The sequence below is a fragment of the Cnephaeus nilssonii genome (assembly GCF_951640355.1).
Source record: "Cnephaeus nilssonii genome assembly, chromosome: 2".
Classification (NCBI taxonomy): Eukaryota; Metazoa; Chordata; class Mammalia; order Chiroptera; family Vespertilionidae; genus Cnephaeus; species Cnephaeus nilssonii.
The window spans coordinates 80,029,611-80,048,718 of record NC_137073.1 but is presented as its reverse complement, the minus strand read 5'-3'; the positions used below and the strand labels follow the sequence as shown (position 1 = coordinate 80,048,718).

Below are 19,108 nucleotides of genomic sequence, written 5' to 3'. Positions count from 1 at the left end.
TTTCCTTCTAATATCTTTGGACACCCCTGTACTAAGGGAGTTTCTGGCAAAACCTTTGACAAAGTATATTCTAACATTATTTGTTTGGTGTGTGGCTCTTTGTGGGGAGAGAGAAACTGGATCTTTTGGATGAGATTCCCAGATTTTAAAACTTTGCTAAAGAGGCACAATTAAAAATTCAGACATGTTTATTTTCAGTAAGATAGATATCTTAAAAGTGGAGATAGTACCTTCAAAGTTGCATTACAAGGACATTGGAAATGGTTATTTTATCTGGGTTACCAAGTACACAAATATATTGTCTTACAAAAAAATGAATCGTCTTTGAATATGAAGGGAGAATTATAGACTTTTTAAAGCCATTTGCCTCCTTTCTGCATAAATAACCCACACCGATGTACACCTAGCAATTGCTTGTGGATTGGACTTATGTAATAAAACCTTAAACAGTTTTGACTCAAAGACGTGTCCATGTGTGTTTGTCTTCTGCTAGGAATTTGATCCTGAAGAGTTTTACTACCTACTGGAAGCAGCAGAGGGCCATGCAAAAGAAGGGCAGGGTATTAAAACGGACATTCCCAGGTACATCATTAGCCAGCTGGGACTCAACAAGGACCCTCTGGAAGGTGAGTACCCTGGTGGGGCTGACCTTCCACTTGCTTATGCACTGTGACCTCATGGAAGAACTTAATGACAAATCTTTTCTTTTTTTCCCCCTCAAGTTTTGGCTCTATCTATTGAAAAGTCCAAATTTGGGGACCAATTGTGATTGAAGGAAACAGGTACAAGTTGAGCCCTGAGGAGCAAGTGAGCATGCCCCATACCTTTGTGTTTACCTAGGGTATGGGGCCCGCCCTGAAATCCTCGTGGCCTGTTGGCTTGACAGTGCCCGAGTCCCAGGAGGTTAGATTTCAGTCTTTCCAAGTATTTTTCTCTCGTGCAAAGCTCAGTTGAGTTTTTCTCAAGGGTGCTTTTAATCTTGAAAATGTTGCTAAATAAATTAATTATAACTAATATAAAAGTGACATTTAAAGTAATTTGGGGTTAAGCTAACTGATGATAGATTGCTTCAAATCAGGAACAGTGTTGGTAGATATAGTTTGCTTACTTGTCCCCAAAAAACCTGAATAATAGTAATATAAAAGAGAGCCAGGGGGGTGTTTTTTAAAGCTTACATAAGGATTTATGATTGACTCTTAAAAATAATCCAGGTCTAATGCTATTAAGTACAAAGAAGAGGAAGCATCCTCTTTGTGATTTTTTGAAAATCACATAGTGGGCAATAATTCCTCCCCTACCTTTTCCTGCTCTTTATTGTATGGGATTGTCATTTAAAACATTTAGGTTATACACTGTCTAAAAAGACTCACAATCATAGACTCCTTCATTCAACATCATCTTCCAGGCTCATTACCTGGAATTTGCAAACAGTGTTTGTCTTGCTAAATTGTTTGTAATGAAGGTAACTTAGCACAGACATCTGTCCATCTGCAACCAGGGAACTTGCTGCTCTCCGCCCTGCTCCTCTGTGCACCCCTGCTTCGTTTGCACTTACGGCCGTCGGATCTTGGCTTCCAGGGAAATGATGCATACATTCCTGGGAGATAATGCCAGAAAAATGGATACTGTACTGAAAGCAGTGCCACGACAGACTCAGCACTTATCAGAGACGGGTGGCTGCCGCTCTGAAGCATTCCCCGGGGAGAGATTTCCCCCATGGCTTTTAAATTACCATCTTTACCTTTTTGAATCATGAGTCTTCAGAAATGGTTTAAATCAATGAAATAAAAAGGGCAGATGTTTAATGGTATTTAGATGAGTTTTAAAAATCTCTTCAGGCATTACAAAAGGATGCCTCAGGTTCCTGCTTCAAAAGCTGACTCTTGGTTCCATCCCATTACTACCCACTGCTTACAAATATGTGTTTCCCAGATAATAGTTATTTAGCAGAAATTCTATTTAAAACAGAACCATTTTTTAATTTGTTTTTTTTATGAAAATAATTGGAGTGGGGGAGGCTGTCAAAGTAGATTATAGTGACTCTTCACGCTGGAGAAGTTGTCTGTGTCAGCCCTTGAATTGTAGTCTCAGAGCTCTTCAGTTTTCTTAGCTAAAGAGCAGTAAACACCACTGTGGGCTCAACCTGGGTGGGTACATAATCTCAGGCCCATTTATATACCTTCATAAAGTCTAAAAAACGAATAGTGATCGTTGACCAGTTTTGAGTTCAGTAATACAAAGTGATCCATAGGAATTTTTTTTTTTTAACTCTTGACACAATTTTCTTGATTCATATCTGAGGATAGTTTTTTTTAAAAAATATATTTTATTGATTTTTTTACAGAGAGGAAGGGAGAGAGATAGAGAGTTAGAAACATTGATCAGCTGCCTCCTGCACACCCCCCACTGGGGATGTGCCCGCAACCAAGGTACGTGCCCTTGACCGGAATCGAACCAGGGACCCCCCAGTCCGCAGGCCGACGCTCTATCCACTGAGCCAAACCGGTTTCGGCTGAGGATAGTTTTTAATCTATTTGTTATCACTCAGAATGTGATTATTACAAACTGATCCACATTTGGTTCCCCTTCTTGTCTCTGTCTACACTAATATACCTGAAGCCTGACCTTTGACGGTGCAGAGTGAGGGTCTGGAGTGGGCCTGCCCAGAACTGGGCCCTGGCAGTCAGCACTGCAGGCTGTGTGATCTTGACCATGCTAATGAGCCTGTTTGTGCCTTGGTGTTCTTTCCATAAAAACGGGATCATAGTGGTGCCTATTCAAAGAATTGTTTTCAGGGTTATATGAGTTTATCTCTGGACCCAAGAGATAGTAATGCTTAATAAATGTGAGCTGCTGCTACCATTTTATTTAAACCATATTACAATCGCCTCTTTCCTGGAAAGCCCCTCCAACTGAATACATTTTAGTTCACCTCCTTGTTCATAAATCTGAAATGCTAGTCACATAGAATGTTGACAGCATTTGAATGACACCAGGAAAGCATACACTTTGTACTGAGAGCTCATTTTTATTCTTAAACTTTCCCTACAGGGAAACTGAGAAAGTGAGTGTCAGTCTCCAGTTATTGTCAAATCTGGAGTTTATTTTTATCCAGAGGCAACATTTCACTGTTGTTTTGCTTCATATCTTTATGTGTAATCTCTCCCCCCAAAAGGGTAATTATATTTATAAGAACATAAATATATGAAATAAGGGCCTAAGAAATAATTTTAGATGCATAGAAAAATATATAACTAAAAACTGTAACTTTTTATTATACATGTTCAAGTTTGAAAATATTAGAAAATGCAAATTACCTGTGATCCTTCCACTCAGAGATACCCCTACACAAGTTTGGGAGAAAATTCTTTCATGTCCTTTTTTTAAAAAAAATAAAACATGTTTTTTAAGTATAAAAATCTAAATGAACAGTAAACTGAATTAGATTTTAGTCTTCAAGGTTGCATCCCAGTGTCGGTTGAATAATTAGACAACTTTGTCTCTTTTAACTAGACCACCATGGTAACACCTTTGTCTCTTCTAACTAGACCACCATGGTAATAAGCTGGTATCAAGCATGTGGCATCCAGCCCAGGATGAAGTACATAATATACTTGGTAATATTAAATGACCATCAACAGTCAGTGAGCACTTAATTTTTGTTAGTCAGCATTCTAAGAGCTTCACATGCATTATCATCAAAGTAATACTCATAAAAAGTTCATCCACTGATGGACACTTGGGGTGCTATTAAAAACAATGCTGCCATGAATGTAGGGGTCCATATATAGTATGTTGCCATCTTACAGAGAAAGACCCCGAGGTTAGAAGGTCACTAGTAAGTGTTGATAGTGGTGGTAACCCACATCTTTGCATCCCCAAGTCCCTCTTAACCACTTAGTATTTTCTTTCTGACAAACTTCAAATTCTTAGTGTACTAGGTGAGCTGTCTCTTAGTGGACATGAAGGAATGGAGGAAGGGATGCAAACTACAACTTGAGAATCCCCTCTGAGCTGTAGTCAGTGCTTCTTTGATGCCTGTCAGAGCCTGGGAAGACTTGCCTCTTTTGGATGACTGATTATAAATAAGCACAGTCGTTGGCCCCCAAACCGGTTCTAAGCAGTGGTGGTTGTGTTAGGCAGTGAATCCTGCTAGCTAAAGCAGGGGCCCAGCTCTAAAGTACCTGTGTCTAGGTGTTCGTAAGAAATGAGGCTCCATGGGACTACATTGAACTAAAAAGGTTTTGCCAAGCAAAGGAAACAATCAAAAAAATGAAAAGAGAACCCACTGAATGGGAGAATATATTTGCCAGTGATACATCTGATAAAGATTAATATTCCAAACTTATAAAGAACTTATAAAACTCAATGCCAAAAAAAAACCAACAACACACACCAAACAATCCAATTAATGCGTGAAAGACCAAAAAGACACTTCTCCAAAGAGAATATACAGATGGCCAATAGACATATGAAAAAATTCTCAACATCACTAATCATCAGAGAAATGCAAATCAAAACGACAATGAGATATCTCCTCACACCTGTCAGAATGGCTCTCATTAATAAATCAACAAACAACATGTGTTGGCAAGGATGTGGAGAAAAGGGAACCCTAGTACACTGCTGGTGGGAATGCAGGCTGGTGCAGCCACTGTGGAAAGCAGTATGGAATTTATTCAAAAAAATAAAAATGGAACTGTTTTATGACCCAGTGATCCTACTTCTAGGAATATACCTGAAGAAACCCGAAGTACTGATTTGAAAAACGATATGAACCCCTATGTTCATAGCAGCATTGTTTTTAGTAGCACCCCAAGTGCCCGTCAGTAGATGAGTGTATAAAGTAGCTGTGGTACATTTACACAATGGAATACTAGTTGGCCAGAAAGAAAAAAAAAGGAAAAAAGAAGGAAATCTTACCCTTTGTGACAGCACGGGTGGACCTGGAGAGTATTATGCTAAGTGAAATAAGGCAGTCAGAGAAAGACAATAACCTATGATTTCACTCATATGTGGAATCTAATGAACAAAATAAACTAACAAACAAAATTGAAACAGACTCAGATACAGAGAACAGACTGGCAGTTGTCAGGGGAGGGGGTTGGGAGGCCGTTTGAAAAAGGTGAAGGGATTCAGAAAAAATAAAGCAAACAACACTTAATGACACAGACATCAGTATGGTGATTGAAGGAGACTTGACTTGGGATGGTGAACACACAATACAGTATACAGATGATAAAAAGAGAAAGAGAAAGAAAGAAAAAGAAAGAGAGAGAGAAAGAAAGAAGGAAGGAAGGAAGGAAGGAAGGAAGGAAGGAAGGAAGGAAGGAAGGAAGGAAGGAAGGAAAGAAGGAAGGAAGGAAGGAAGGAAGGAAATGAGGTTCCAGGGAAAGACTTGTAATGAACAATTTCCAAATGTCAGTTGTTGGCTCTTGCCATTTTGAAGATTTTTCTATGGGTTCATTAGAACATAGAGTACATTTTTCTTTTTTTTTCACATTGGAAAAATTATTTTTCCATTGTTTCAGCATGTATTCTTGTCTAAATGCAATTGCCCTATTTTTCTTAAACTTTGCTGTTTGTTTTAATTTAGAAATGGCTCAGTTGGGAAACTATAATAGCGGGACAGCAGAAACACCGGAAACAGATGAATCAGTGAGTGTAAGTATCTTTCTTGATGAAATATGATGTTAGTTTTTCTGTTTATGGCATCTGGAGATTTGGGATGTGTTAATTACTTTATTTGTTCAACAAATATTTATTGTGCATTCCATGTGTAAGGCACTAGGCATGAAATTTTAGCCCCTCCTTTCAAAGAGAAAGGATCTTTGCTTCCAGTGAAGTGATGCATTCATTACTGGGAGATAATAAAATACAAAGAAATTATGCAAAAACAGTTAAAATGATAAACTTGAAGGAGATCTATGAAGAAAAAGGGCCATGTGATACTGGGACATAACATGAAGAGATTTACCTTAGTCTTGACAGTCCCAAAAGACCCTTGAGCTTGAGATGTGAGGTGTTACTAGGATGAGAAAGGGCAGAGGGAACATTGCGGGCCGCGGGAACATCACAGGCAAAGACTGTGACGCAAGGGAGCAGAGTGCATCTGAGGACTAAGAGCAAGGGACACTGCAGAGACTGGAGAGGTTGGTTCAAAAGGGACTCGGAAGTCCTTGTTCATCTCTGTCAATTTTTTTCTTTTAAAACAATGGGAAGTGATTGAGTTTTGGAAGAAATATATGGGTATGTGGGGTAAAAGGGGTCACAGGGAGATGACCCAATCTGAGTTCCAGCTTGAAAGAAATCACATTGATTACAAGGAGCAGGCAGGGGTAACCTTGGGAAGCCAGTGAAGAGATTGATGCAGCTCACAGGTGAGAGGTCCCGGATGCTCTGCTGTTCTCCCTAATTTTGAGCACCAGAAGAGGAATCAGGTGGAGCAGGCTGGGGTGATCAGGAAAGAGGGGCAGCCATGTAACCTAATAATCAAGGCTCTGGAGTCAAACTGCTTGATTTGAAACCTGGCTCCACCTCTTGCTAACTGTGGGTTCTCTCTGTGCCTCAGGTTTTTTTGTTTGTTTGTTTTTCTGCAGAATAGATAGAAAAGTTTAAAGGAGGTAGTTTGTGTAAAATGGTTAGGACAGCAGCACTTAGTCAATGTTAAATGAATGGTAGCCCTTTCTTTTTATTTTATTATAACTGTCATAATTTTGAATGTGTTGAGATTGAAGTCCCTTTGAGACATCCAAGAAGAGCCATCAAACTAGCAGCTATGTACAGGGTGTAGTATCTTTTGGCACTTGGAGGAGGGATTTTAGGTAGTGGTCTGAATGACTTAGGAGTCATCCATTGGCATAATGAGGTCATTCTTGGGTAGGGAAGAGTTAATGAGACAGGTTGGCCCAGTCTTGAATTATATTTTCTGAAGTGGAGCATTGGCAGGTGATGGCTAGATCCAGGTCCTGTGGCCAGAGGCCAAGGGAAGGTAGAGGAGAGAGTTGGTTGTTTGAGTTGAGGAGGTCAAGTAGCCCACAGGCCAGGATGTTATGTGAGTTATCTGTGTAGACATTGAAGGCATCCAGGTGGTGAGAGAATGTGGGCAGAAAGATAGGTGGGAAGATGAGTATCCAAGTCTTGCAAAGATGAGTGGATGACAGGGTCAGCGATGACAGCTCTGAATGGGGGAGGCTGGTGTTTCTTCTCAGATTATAGGAAAGGAATTCTGGGCTCTGCAGTAGGAGCAAAGAGGCTGGTAACACCCTCTCAGGGCTAAGAATACATGGAGTATGAGAAAACAATTTTTTAACAGCACTGTTTTTGTTCTTATCCTTTGAACTAAACTTTTAAAGAGCTCTCTTTCTGAACACTGAGATTAAACTATGGTCAGATTTAAGGTATGGAGTTAAAGAGAGGAAGACATTCTATGTTTGGGTGTCCCATTGGTTGCTGACTACGTTTTCCAAGCAAGAAAGGCTGCCACGGGAATGAAATAGCTGTGCTCTGGTCGGGGACAGAGAAGACACAGCATCCGCGGCCCAAGGACAGCCACTCTAGCCTGCTCGTTCCTGGCCAACTGAAGCCAGAAGGAACTTCAGTCTCAAACTTTGAAAGACTAGGACAAGGCTAACCTGAATAGTTAATAGAGGTGAAATGAAATTGGGAATTTTAAAAAACTTGATGCCTTCAGCTCCTGGAAATGTGGGTGCACTTAAGTGAAACTTAGACACTGCTCTAGAAAATTGATCTTTGAAGCTGTCCTTCAGGTTCCTGTGCTAGAATACGGCTCTTCAAAATATTAAACAGAGCATGTAATTAAAATATTACTGATTTGGCTATGTTCTTGAATTCTCAACTATTTTTTTAACTTCCATATTTTGTTTCCAAGAGCTCAAATGCTTCCTTGAAACTTCGAAGGAAACCTCGGGAAAGTGATTTTGAAACGATTAAGTTGATTAGCAATGGAGCTTATGGGTGAGTAATTAAAGAAAACTCTGTTGTATTTTAACACACTAAAGTACTGTATTCTTCACCTTTAGCTTATGTCAAATAGATGTTTATAGGGACTTTAGTTTTTACATCACTGCTTATTCATTGATGGGTATAACATGTAGCCAAAATCATTTTTTCACTGGATACTCCATCAGAAAACATATCAGGCAGCCTGAGAGTTATTTTAGAGGATCAGAAAGGATGAATTCAAAAGTAAAGATTTATAAAGTAAAAGAAATTTTGTATATATGCCTGTTTCTGCCTCCTTTATTCTGCCCTTTTGGGTTCAGAAGTAACAGTCTCTTGGTTGATATAGATTTATGTATGAATATATGTTTAGATACCCACACACATACACACATAGATATAGTATACTAGAGGCCTAGTGCACGAATTTGTGCATGGTTAGGGTCCAGCCGACCAGCCCCGATCATCCATGCGGGCCAGGGGGAGGGGCTGCAGGTTGTTGGCAGGCCGGCCCCGCCCCCTGGTCAAACTCCGGTCAAGGGGATAATTTGCATATTACCCTTTTATTATATAGGAGGTTATGTATCTGAATATATATATTAGCATCTGAATAAAAATACATATGTCTGAATATGTATAAATTCACATATGGCATTCCTGCTTGAAAATTAGCCAGTACTTCCTCTCTGACCAGCACTCAACCTAGAAGAGAAGTATTTAGATAGAAAGGTTGGTTGAAAATTAAGAGCAGTACATTTCTTTGAGTCTTTATATTACACCAGGATTGTTTTTCAGTTAAACACTGTGTTATATAATCTGATGACATTAGTGGTCCCTCTTCCTTAATCCATTTTTATAGACACAAGACTATTCTCATGGCAAAGGGTCAATAGTGACATGATCCTTCTGAGTTTCTAATAAATAGTTTAAAAGGGTAATTAATACACAAACTATGTCCTGATCCATTTTAGATGGCCCAAGAACTCTAGTTTAATTAAGTATTAATCCCAGTTCCATCTGTATATGGAAAGCAATAAACAATCTCCTAGACATTTATTGCCATTTATCACATAAGTGAGCAAATGAGATAAAAGTGATTTTTGTTGTGCCACAAGGGATGTTTCTCCTTACAATTTTTTTTTTTTACCTCTAATATTTTCCACACCATTAACTTAGTGAAGAAAAATATTTGTGGTCTTTCCTATGCTTCACTGATTTGCTTTCAGGATATGTCAAGTGGCATATTTCCTGATGTGGCTTATAAATGCTCTCTTGTGGGGTTTGTTTGTTTTTGGGATACTTTCTGTCCTTCAAGAATCTCATTGAAACTTAAGAAGATTATTTTAGCATGCAGTTATTTGTGGGTTTTGTTTATTATTTGTATTTAGTGCTTTTTAGTTTTGGAGACCCTATGAGGATTTCTTACTTCATTGGGGAGAAGGCTGGACTTTGATTTAATGGGTCGATGGTTTGAGCACTGCTAGGTTTAATTGGCAGTGGAATTCTGGAATAAGATGATCTGTGAAGCACCGCTTTTATAAAACGTGGGCATAGATCTTAGCAGTATTTGGAGTTCTAATTGGTTGAGTAAACTCATTTGTAGCGCAGTTAAAGCACTGTATAGTAGATGAGGTATATCACACTTTGGGGAATGGCTGGGAATATACAAGAAGTTAAACAAGCTATGAATCAGTAAACACCCAGGATGCAGGCCAAGTCATTAATGGGCTCACAAGCTGCCTGCAGGAGCCTCGGCCAATCAACTAAAACTTTCTTTCCTCTTTGGCTCTTCTCAGATTTAATCTCTCATCACATTTTTGACAGATTTCCTTTAAGTAATAATTATTTCTCATTTGAATTTGAATGGAGCTACGCCCATTGGTCCACCCAGTCAAAGTGCTGATTGCAGGCTTCCCTGGCTGCTGAACAAGTGGACCCTCTGAGGGAGGCTTTGGTAGGCATTGCTGTGACAGTGTCGCGTTCACGTCAGTGACTCACAGTGACACTGATTTTGAGAACTGGTTGTGCTTGAGGACTAATCCTCTCATTAGGATGAGCTTCTTCCTACATGTCAAGCTAAAACACGTCGTGGTTTTCTCAGCATCCTGCTTAGTGACAATTCATATCATCAAGCCAACTTGCTAATTTGATAAGCATCTGATTTCCTTCTCTATTTAACGTTTCGAATGCCTGACTGGAAATTAAACATCCCTTCATGTCAGTGTGGCACTTTGTAGAAAGCTAATACTCCGTGTGTGCCTCATCATCCAGTTTCCTGATCTATGTTGTCTCCCACAGAACCCTGTGGGCAGTTGATGTTACTTCCTCTTGGCCAGGGCGGGAGGGGCTCGGGCAAGGTCATGGGCACTGACCCCACGCAGAGCTCTTTCCTGACATGAAGCGTTCTTGTGCGGGCCAGGGGGAGGGCCTGCAGGTAGTTCTGGTCATCTTAATTGGGGTGTTGAGGTCTTCAGTTGAGCACTTGCACTTGGATTTGTAAATTACAACTTTGAATGTTTTTAAAGTGAAAGCATAAAATTGACTAAAAATCCTAAAGAGTAAAAAAAACTAAACTTGGAAGGCACAACGTTTCTCCCCCAGTTTGCTTTCCTTCTAGCCTTGACACAGTTGTTCTCTTTTAACCTCAAAGGTCAGGAGATGTGCCCTGTCCCAGGTGCCCCGTTGCCGCACACTCTCTCCCCCAGCCTTTCCTCTCAGCTTTCCTCCAACACATGCACTCCCATTCCCACGTGCAGCTTTGCATGCACAGACTCATGTACTGGGCTCTCGGATTCAGGCATAATTTTATACGCATCAGATATTCACACTCCCGATAGGACGGATTCATTCTGCTCCAGATCCTGTCAGCGCCTGATTCCACCCCCCACACACACCTCAGTTCTGCACGGGTGGCATGGAGCTTGGCCCAGAGAGAACCCAGGCCCCAGGCGCCCCTGCTCCCTGCATCACTTCCCACCTTGAATTTTCCTATTTCACAGGGAGGTCAGTGTAGGAAAAGAGAGAGAGGCAGCCTTTTCAGAGAAAACCACCCTGGGGGCCAGAAAGCAAAGAGGTGTGGGGCTGAATCACTTCACTCCAGTTTTATCATCTAGGGAGATTTACAGCTCTGCTTAACAGTGTTAGATGTCTGTCTGTTGGCTGCTATCTGCCTCTCTTTCTCTTTTTCAATCTCCCTCCCTCCCTCCTTCCCTCCCTCCCTCCCTCCCTCCCTTCCTCCCTCCCTCTCTCTCTCTCTCCTAAGAAATAATATTCCTAAAGCAGTACAGACCGGTAAAAATGACGAACATAAGACAAAAGAAATTCTAATTAAGAAGTCTAGTTGACTTTTGCAACTTGATCAAGATATGTGTGTCCTGAGGCAGAGATAGCTCAAGCTACCTAAAAGATTAATTTCACTTGGTTTAGGTAAATTTCCTAAGGATTAGCTGACCATTTTAAGCACATCATAGCAAGGGAAAGCAGAAAGTCAAATCAAACGTTATGAACTCAAAATCTGAGAAGAAAGGTTGCAGCAGTTTTTCACACAGTGCCACCAAAAACCGAGTCTGGATGGCGGTCAAGTAGGGCCTGAGGCAGCATTCTCTTCTGCTCTTTCATAAAACTGCGTACAGCTCCATTCTTCTTCCTCTGCTTCCTGTTGCTCTCAGACATATCGCTGAACAGTTACTCATGTAAGAAATGGTGATACTTGACAGAAAATCAAAGTGGCAGCCTTCTGAGAGGCCAGCAGTGGAGTTAGTGATGTCATACGTCTGGGTCCTCAGCACCCAGCCTGCTCAGTATTAAATATTGAAAGGAGAGGTGGAAAGTAAGCTCTATTCCAATCACTCTCCTGGATAGGCAAGTGATAATATAAGGATACTATCTTTCTTTTAACATTTGGAATTCCAAATTTCATTAACTATTTCAAAAACTACTCTTCGTGGCAGTGTTTGTTTACTGGTGCTTGTCTTACATCGGAGGGAAGGCCAAGTTATTTCCTAGGTTCCCATGCATCTGTCTGTCCTGCTCCCAGCATCTGTGTAGGAGAAGCTCAGGTTTTCTTTGGATTTTGATTTTATCCAATCAGTAGTTGAAAAAAGAAAAGCCTTTAATCTGATTTAGAAAGAATGAGTAGTGGGTTGGTTAACTAAAAAGTTGGTCAAAGTAGAAAATCATTAATAAATGAAATGTATTTTAAACACTTTAATTTAACCTAAATATATGTGAATTTACTAGTCTTTTGATGTTAAGGCCTTTTTATTACAGCCACTATAAACACACTTATACGTTGTTTCTGTTTTCCAACTTAAACTTCTTTAAAGATGAAGAACTTGAAGCAAACCGAATGTGTGAACCTAGATTTTTATTATTTTCTTAACTTTTAGAAATATTTTCACCCATACTAAAGCAATAGGAATTATATTTAGTAACTCACTTTCCAAAACATTCCACTTAATCTATATAATAAAAGCCTTAAGTGACTATTATGGCGGAATAATTGGTCACTGTGATGCACACTGACCACCAGGGGGCAGATGCTCAATGCAGGAGCTGCCCCCTGGTGGTCAGTGTGCTCCCACAGGGGGAGCATCGCTCGGCCAGAAGTCAGGCTCACAGCTGGCAAGGGCAGCTGCCATGGAGGGAGCCTCTCCCGCCTCCACGGCAGACTACCTAGCGGTGGCAGCAGGCACAGCAGGCCAGGATGAGCACGAGCAGCGCAGTGGCTGGCCTCAATTTGGGCTCCTCCCTGGCCACCTGCTGGACTGCGAGAGGGATGTCTGACTGCCGGCTTAGGCCCGATCCCAGTGCCGTTCTCTGTAGAAGGCAGTCAGTCTGAAAAACTCAGTGACTCAGGGAAGCGCAGGGAACTCAGGGTGAGCCTGCCTCCATGCTTGACTCACCCACTCGATGGTATTCACAGGACAGACCATGGTGGCCCAGCCTGTGCACGTGCAGCAGCTGCTGAAGCTCAAGCAGCAGGCCATGCAGCAGCAGAAGGCCATCCAGCCATAAGCCGGCAGGCAGACATCCTCCGAGGGGTCCCAGACTGTGAGGGGGCACAGGCCGGGCTGAGGGACACCCCCCCTCAGTGCATGAATTTCGTGCACCAGGCCTCTAGTTTTCTTATAAACAGTGATGCTTTTCCTTCTCACTCTCATGTTTCATCCGTCTAAATATTTTTTTACATTAGTTAATCATGATATCAAGCCTAGCCAGAAAAACAGGTGTGGAAGTCAGCCCAGCTGGTGGGAGCCTGGGTTTGGGGGCATCCTGATGAGTTCCTAGCCCACAGGGAAAGCATGAGCACCTAGTGGGCCAGCTTCTGTGTAAAGAAAAAAAAAGTAATGTTTAAACAGAGACCAAAAAAAAAAAAGTGTGATTTTGTGAGTGAAAGGAAAAGATGGATACAAAGAGAAGACAAAAATAGAGATACACATACTTGAAAGAAAAATGAATTCCTGATTGAACAATTAAGGGGGGAATGTGAGCTTTGATTAAACTGAAATGGAATATACTTAAGATTTATGTCAGTGGACCCTGTTGTATGGGCTAAGCAGGAATATAGGGTGTCGTCGTCCCCCTATATTCATTTCACGGACAGTGAAAATAAGTAGTGGAAAATACATCTCAGATCAGATGACCCCTTGTTTCAGGAGGTGGACCATTGGATATATCATACTGTGATTGATTGCTTTTAGGTAAATTACTACTTATTTGATCATTGCATTTGTTGCAGGGTAACCTCATGTAACCTATTACACAATTCTAACGAACGATGGCTCTTTTGGTAAATTATTACTTATCTGAGCATTACCTAACCTGGGAGTTCAAATCTGTTCTCCCACAGTAATGACACGTGAGGAGTAGCTAATGAGAAAAGGAGTTGGTCCAACGCATTTTCCTCATTGCTCATCAGATCCAGGCGGGGTTTTACTAGTAAGACTCCTCCTAATTATTCCTTTTCTCTACAACGTTCAAAGCCTCAGGGAGTCCAGTGCAAGGTCGTGGAATATGTGGAAGGTCAATCAGTCCCTCCTATAGAGTATTTAAGTGAGTCTTTGGGCACAGATTCAACACAGCCTACCAATTTTACCATAAAGTTGCCTGACACCTCGGCTAGAGGTTGGATGGGGCAGAAGTCAGTGTTTTATTGGCCCATTTTTGTGTTGGAAAATGCATTTCCTGTTGAACCAGGCACAGGTGTTCCTCATGCCAAGGTTTGCAGTGAGTAAATATACAATTCTTTGCTGCCGAACAGCCTTAGTTGACCTATTATACACTCCTCATTTATCTGGGAAGTAAAGATCTCTCCAGTTGGAAGCCGATTACTCTAAAAAGCTATGGTCCTTTTGCAGATTCCAAGGGCATCACATAGAAAATATTTTCTGTAGTCAGTGGAGGAAAAATGCCTAAAGGTTTCTAATGTTAGGAAGGATCTTGCTCTCATGATCTGTATGTACTTTTTTGTTAATTCTCTCCTGTTCTGACTTCTATATTGGATTTTGTTTTGTTTGTGGAACTGAAAACATCAGGTAGCTATTGGAAAATAGCCCACTCTGGAGACATTTCCTTCCTTCAGCAGTGAAGATGGATTTGATGTCTTATGTATGACCTGTGATCTTTATTGAAGGAATTTTTTTTAAAAAAATCAATCTAGCCAAAGGCTCTTGGCTTGGAGCGGATGTTGGTAGCAGCCAGCGTAGCGTGTGTGAGTTGAACTCCGCCTGGCGTGTGAACTGAAACAGAGTACCCGATCACATGGTTACTGTACTCAGAAGCACCCCGTCTTCCTGTGAACCCCAACTCTCATGCTCCTTTTCAGGGCAGTCTACTTTGTCCGGCATAAGGAGTCCCGGCAGCGCTTCGCCATGAAGAAGATCAATAAACAGAACCTCCTTCTCCGGAACCAGGTCCAGCAGGCCTTCGTGGAGCGGGACATCCTGACGTTCGCGGAGAACCCCTTTGTGGTCAGCATGTACTGCTCCTTTGAAACGAGGCGCCACCTGTGCATGGTCATGGAATATGTGGAAGGTAAGGCAGTCTGACACGGAGGTCGTGACCCCGGGGCCCAGAGACGCCTCGCTCATTGGTGTGGCTGGAGCGCTCTGTATTTGGGTGACATCATAGCTGTGTCCGCCCAGGAACCGGAGCCGGGCAAGGAGATGGCTGCGTCCCCGTCATTATCTTGTGATAATTGCTTGTAAAGAGCCTGCTCTACTGTAACAAAGGGGAACTTAGTGCTATTTGGGAAAAGGTTGTTGTTCTTTTTTAATAGCTTTTAATTCTTATTATCTCCTCTCAGTTGGTCATTAAATTTAGAATATAGGTGATGGGATTGTTTCTACTTATTTTTATCACATATCGTAACAGCATTCGTTACAATTGATCTCTTAAAGAATTAATTAAAAGTACATCCTTTCTGCACTCTCCCTCCAGGGAGCACGCCCCCACCTTTCCCTGCAGGCCTGCCCCCGCAGGCCTGCATCTAAGAGACCCCAGGAGACTTACAAGCAGGGAGCAATGGGCAGCGGCAGCTCATCCCAGATAACCCCCTGGATCCTGTCTCCAAGGCCCCCTTTTCTCTGACTTCCCAAAGAGCTGACAGAAGCCCAGCCTTGGATCACTTCTGTCACTGTGACCTTTTTTTAAAAAAAAAAAAAATATGTTTTTTATTGATTTTAGAGAGAGTGATAAAGTGAGAAGGAGAGAGAGAAACATTGCCTTGAGGGAAACATTGACATGAGAGAGAAACTTGGATCAGTTGCCACATACACACCCCACCTGGGATTGAACCCACAAGCTGGGTATGCACCCTTACTGGGAATCGAACCAGCAACCCTTTGGGACATGGGAGGATGCTCAACAAACTGAGCCACACCAGCCAGGGCTGTCACTGTGACTCATTTCTCAGTGACTTGTTGACATAAACAGTTAATGAAATTAGTTGATCAGCAAGGGCCAAAACAATGTTTAAAGCATCTAATTTAAGCTCTTGTAATTGTTTGAACAGAATCCCCAAACTATAAAACTGGAAGAAACCTTAAATATCTTTTAGTTCAGCTATTTCCTTTTGCCGATGAATGAACTGAAACCCAAGAAGCGGGGAGACTTACTAGATATTCAGTGTAGATATAAGACAAAAACATAGCTTGTCTGATTACTACCCATTGGTGTTTTCACCATACCAGTACTTTGCTTTATTAACCTTTGTTGTGGTTATTTTAACAACTAACATTTATCATGTGTTCAATGTGTGTTGGCAATATCCTCAAATCTTTACATAGATTGCCTCACTTACTCTTCACAGTAATCCTGGGAGGAGTGACCCTGTTACTACCCTGATATTACTGACAAAAGAACCAAGAGGAGTTTCCCTAAGATCTGCCCACTCAGAGGCTAGGACTGAACTCAAGCAGCCAGATTCCAAAACCTGTGGTTTTCACGGGCATATTTTAAATTGTCACCATGTTCCTAAAATTATGCTAGCTGTTTTTCAATTTTCGATTCCACATCAGAGCCAAACCTGCTCTCTTCAGAGTACTGCTTCTTGAATAAAAAATCTATATTTTCTCCACACCACATCTTAATGAGAAGCATGATTGCTTAACACACACAGTCTCCACGTGTGAATGTGATATGCTATGTCTGTGGGTAAAGGCCATTCTGCTTTGAAAATCTGAAGACTAAACTGCTGGTCTTCTTCAATCCTGGCCAATGCTATACCTGATCAGTCTTTTCCTTGTGTTTCCTAGGGGGTGACTGTGCTACCTTAATGAAGAACATGGGTCCTCTCCCTGTTGATATGGCCCGGATGTACTTTGCTGAGACGGTCCTGGCCTTGGAATATCTGCACAATTATGGAATAGTCCACAGGGATTTGAAACCAGACAAGTATGTGCACTGATGAAATTTATCTATTTTTTTTACACAATATAAAAGTTTTCTTAGGTCTATAAAACTATTTTCTTTTAAAGCTGTTTTACACATTTTAAAATCCTTCCATAATGTGCCCAAATGAGGTAAAGTATATATGGTAATCCTTTAAAGCTGTGATGCTTATAATAATAGCTTATAGGAAACAAAATAAAAAGATGACTTTAAAGCTAGGGTTAGTTAATTTTTTAAAAGGCTTTATTCTATAAACTAGTGAATAGCTACATACACTGCTATTAGTTTTCTGGATAGTTTCTGCATTTGGTATCATGCTTATATAATCTTTTTCTACTGAAAGGTGATTTGCTTGATATTCTATTCTGTTTTACTCATAATTGAATGTAAAATTTTAAAATCTATATAGAGTTCATTATGGTATCTGACTTGAGACACAGATAGACTATTTTTCTCCAAATGACTAGTTATTCATCTCGATGCCAGTTATTAAATGTTTCATGCTTTCTTCACATTTGAAGTCTCTAAATGCATTACATGTTAATATGTATAGCTTTTATGTGCGCAGAAAATCGAATGATAAATTTAACTTATGTTCATTCCAGAAAATTTGGAAAGTGGAAAAAATTTTTTCTTTATATATTTTTAGTAATGCACAACATTACTGAGCAAAGACAACTATTAGAATTTTATCATATTTTCTTTTAGTAGCCTTTTTACCCCAACTCCTCTGTTCCTGTAATTGTTAATTAATTAACATTTTGATTTTCCTCTAAAATGAAAATTTTTAAAAATATAAATTCATAAAGCTGTCAAATGTGAATGTGTTACATGTATAAGAAATGTAGGTTTTTACTAATGCGTAGAAATTTAAATTCAACCCAAAAGTTGAAATCTGAAACAATGCTACATTTTCCAGTCCAAGCTCCTTATCTTAGGTCTCATTTGAGTCACAGATGGGTTGCTTATCTTAGTTCCTGATGTGTGACATGGTATATTATTGTAGCCCTTTCTCTTCTGTTTTCTTATTCTGAAAATAGATGTCAGAGTTCCACACTGGAATTTTCTGAGAGTTTCAGGTTGTAGATGATAGTGTATGTGGCTGCTCCAGCAAAGATCAGCTGGGTCTGGTCTCTGGCCTTCCCTTGTGAATTACACTCAGCTGCCAGATGCACGTATTTGACATCTTCCTGTGACTTTGTCTCTTCCCAGGCTGGGTTTCTCATAAGGTTGACACCTATATACTAAATAGTCTTACAGTTGACAAGAGAAGGGAGAGAGTTAACAAAATAGAACGAGCTGCAAAGTGAATGTTGTATGTCCTTCTGCTTCGTAGTTTGTTGGTCACCTCCATGGGGCACATCAAGCTGACAGATTTTGGATTATCCAAGGTGGGACTGATGAGCATGACTACCAATCTTTATGAGGGTCATATTGAGAAGGATGCTCGCGAGTTCCTAGACAAACAGGTAAGCTTGCATGCTGTTCAGATCTACAGAGAAATACAGAGTGCGATATTGCCAGTGAATTTCGGAATCACATCAGTACTGAGGGTTTAGATGTCTGTATAGGCCTTACATTTAATAAAGTGCAAATTGCCTCCATTTTTCTCCATGGGCCTCTTTGAACTGTCCATTCCTCCACATTCCTCCCCCAACATTATGGTCTATTAGCAAGATGAACGGCCTAATTGCACACAAGTAAGAGTGTGAGAGAGACAAATGGAAAACTGTTTTTGTAAGGAATTCAGGAGTCTCAGTAGAGTACTCGTGAAGCTCATGATGCATCGTGCAATCACGGGTGCTAAAATCCGAGCCATGGCCCATTTCCCTTTAAGCATGCCTCATTACCATGTGCCCACAATCTGTTCATTGTAAAGTTACTTACGGTAAACACATCTCAACTGTCATGCTTTTATAAAGTAACCAGGATGTGAATATATTTGGGCCACGCAAATGCTAAAACTATCTCTGAGAGTGACAGATAAAAAAGGCATGATTTTAAATTTAAGGATGATAGATGTGTTTAATATTGTAAAATAGGTAAAGCCACCAAACAGGGTCAAGCGATTGGTTTGAAATGGCACGTTACAGATAGTTTGACATTAGAGTAGAATTGTAAACGTCCCTTTATTTACAGGATTTACTGCCTTTGGTATTAGGGATGCCAACTTATCAGTGCTGTTTTTACGTTCTTTGTCCATGTGGTTCCATGTGGTTGAGCAGGTGCACTCTGGGCAAAATAATTGATGTTT

The 19,108-nt window shown here is 40.7% G+C and overlaps 1 protein-coding gene across 19 annotated transcripts in view; it reads left to right on the top strand.

The window, feature by feature from the left end:
- MAST4 (microtubule associated serine/threonine kinase family member 4) overlaps positions 1 to 19,108 on the top strand; it is a 522,072-nt gene that overhangs the window by 467,859 nt on the left and 35,105 nt on the right. For all 19 annotated transcript variants that reach the window (XM_079794432.1, XM_079794438.1, XM_079794433.1 and 16 more), the window contains 6 exons: positions 494 to 626; positions 5,597 to 5,664; positions 7,892 to 7,977; positions 14,789 to 14,997; positions 16,719 to 16,857; positions 18,191 to 18,323. In XM_079794432.1, coding sequence (XP_079650558.1) covers positions 494 to 626; positions 5,597 to 5,664; positions 7,892 to 7,977; positions 14,789 to 14,997; positions 16,719 to 16,857; positions 18,191 to 18,323 — 768 coding nt within the window. The remainder of the gene's footprint in view (positions 1 to 493; positions 627 to 5,596; positions 5,665 to 7,891; positions 7,978 to 14,788; positions 14,998 to 16,718; positions 16,858 to 18,190; positions 18,324 to 19,108) is intronic.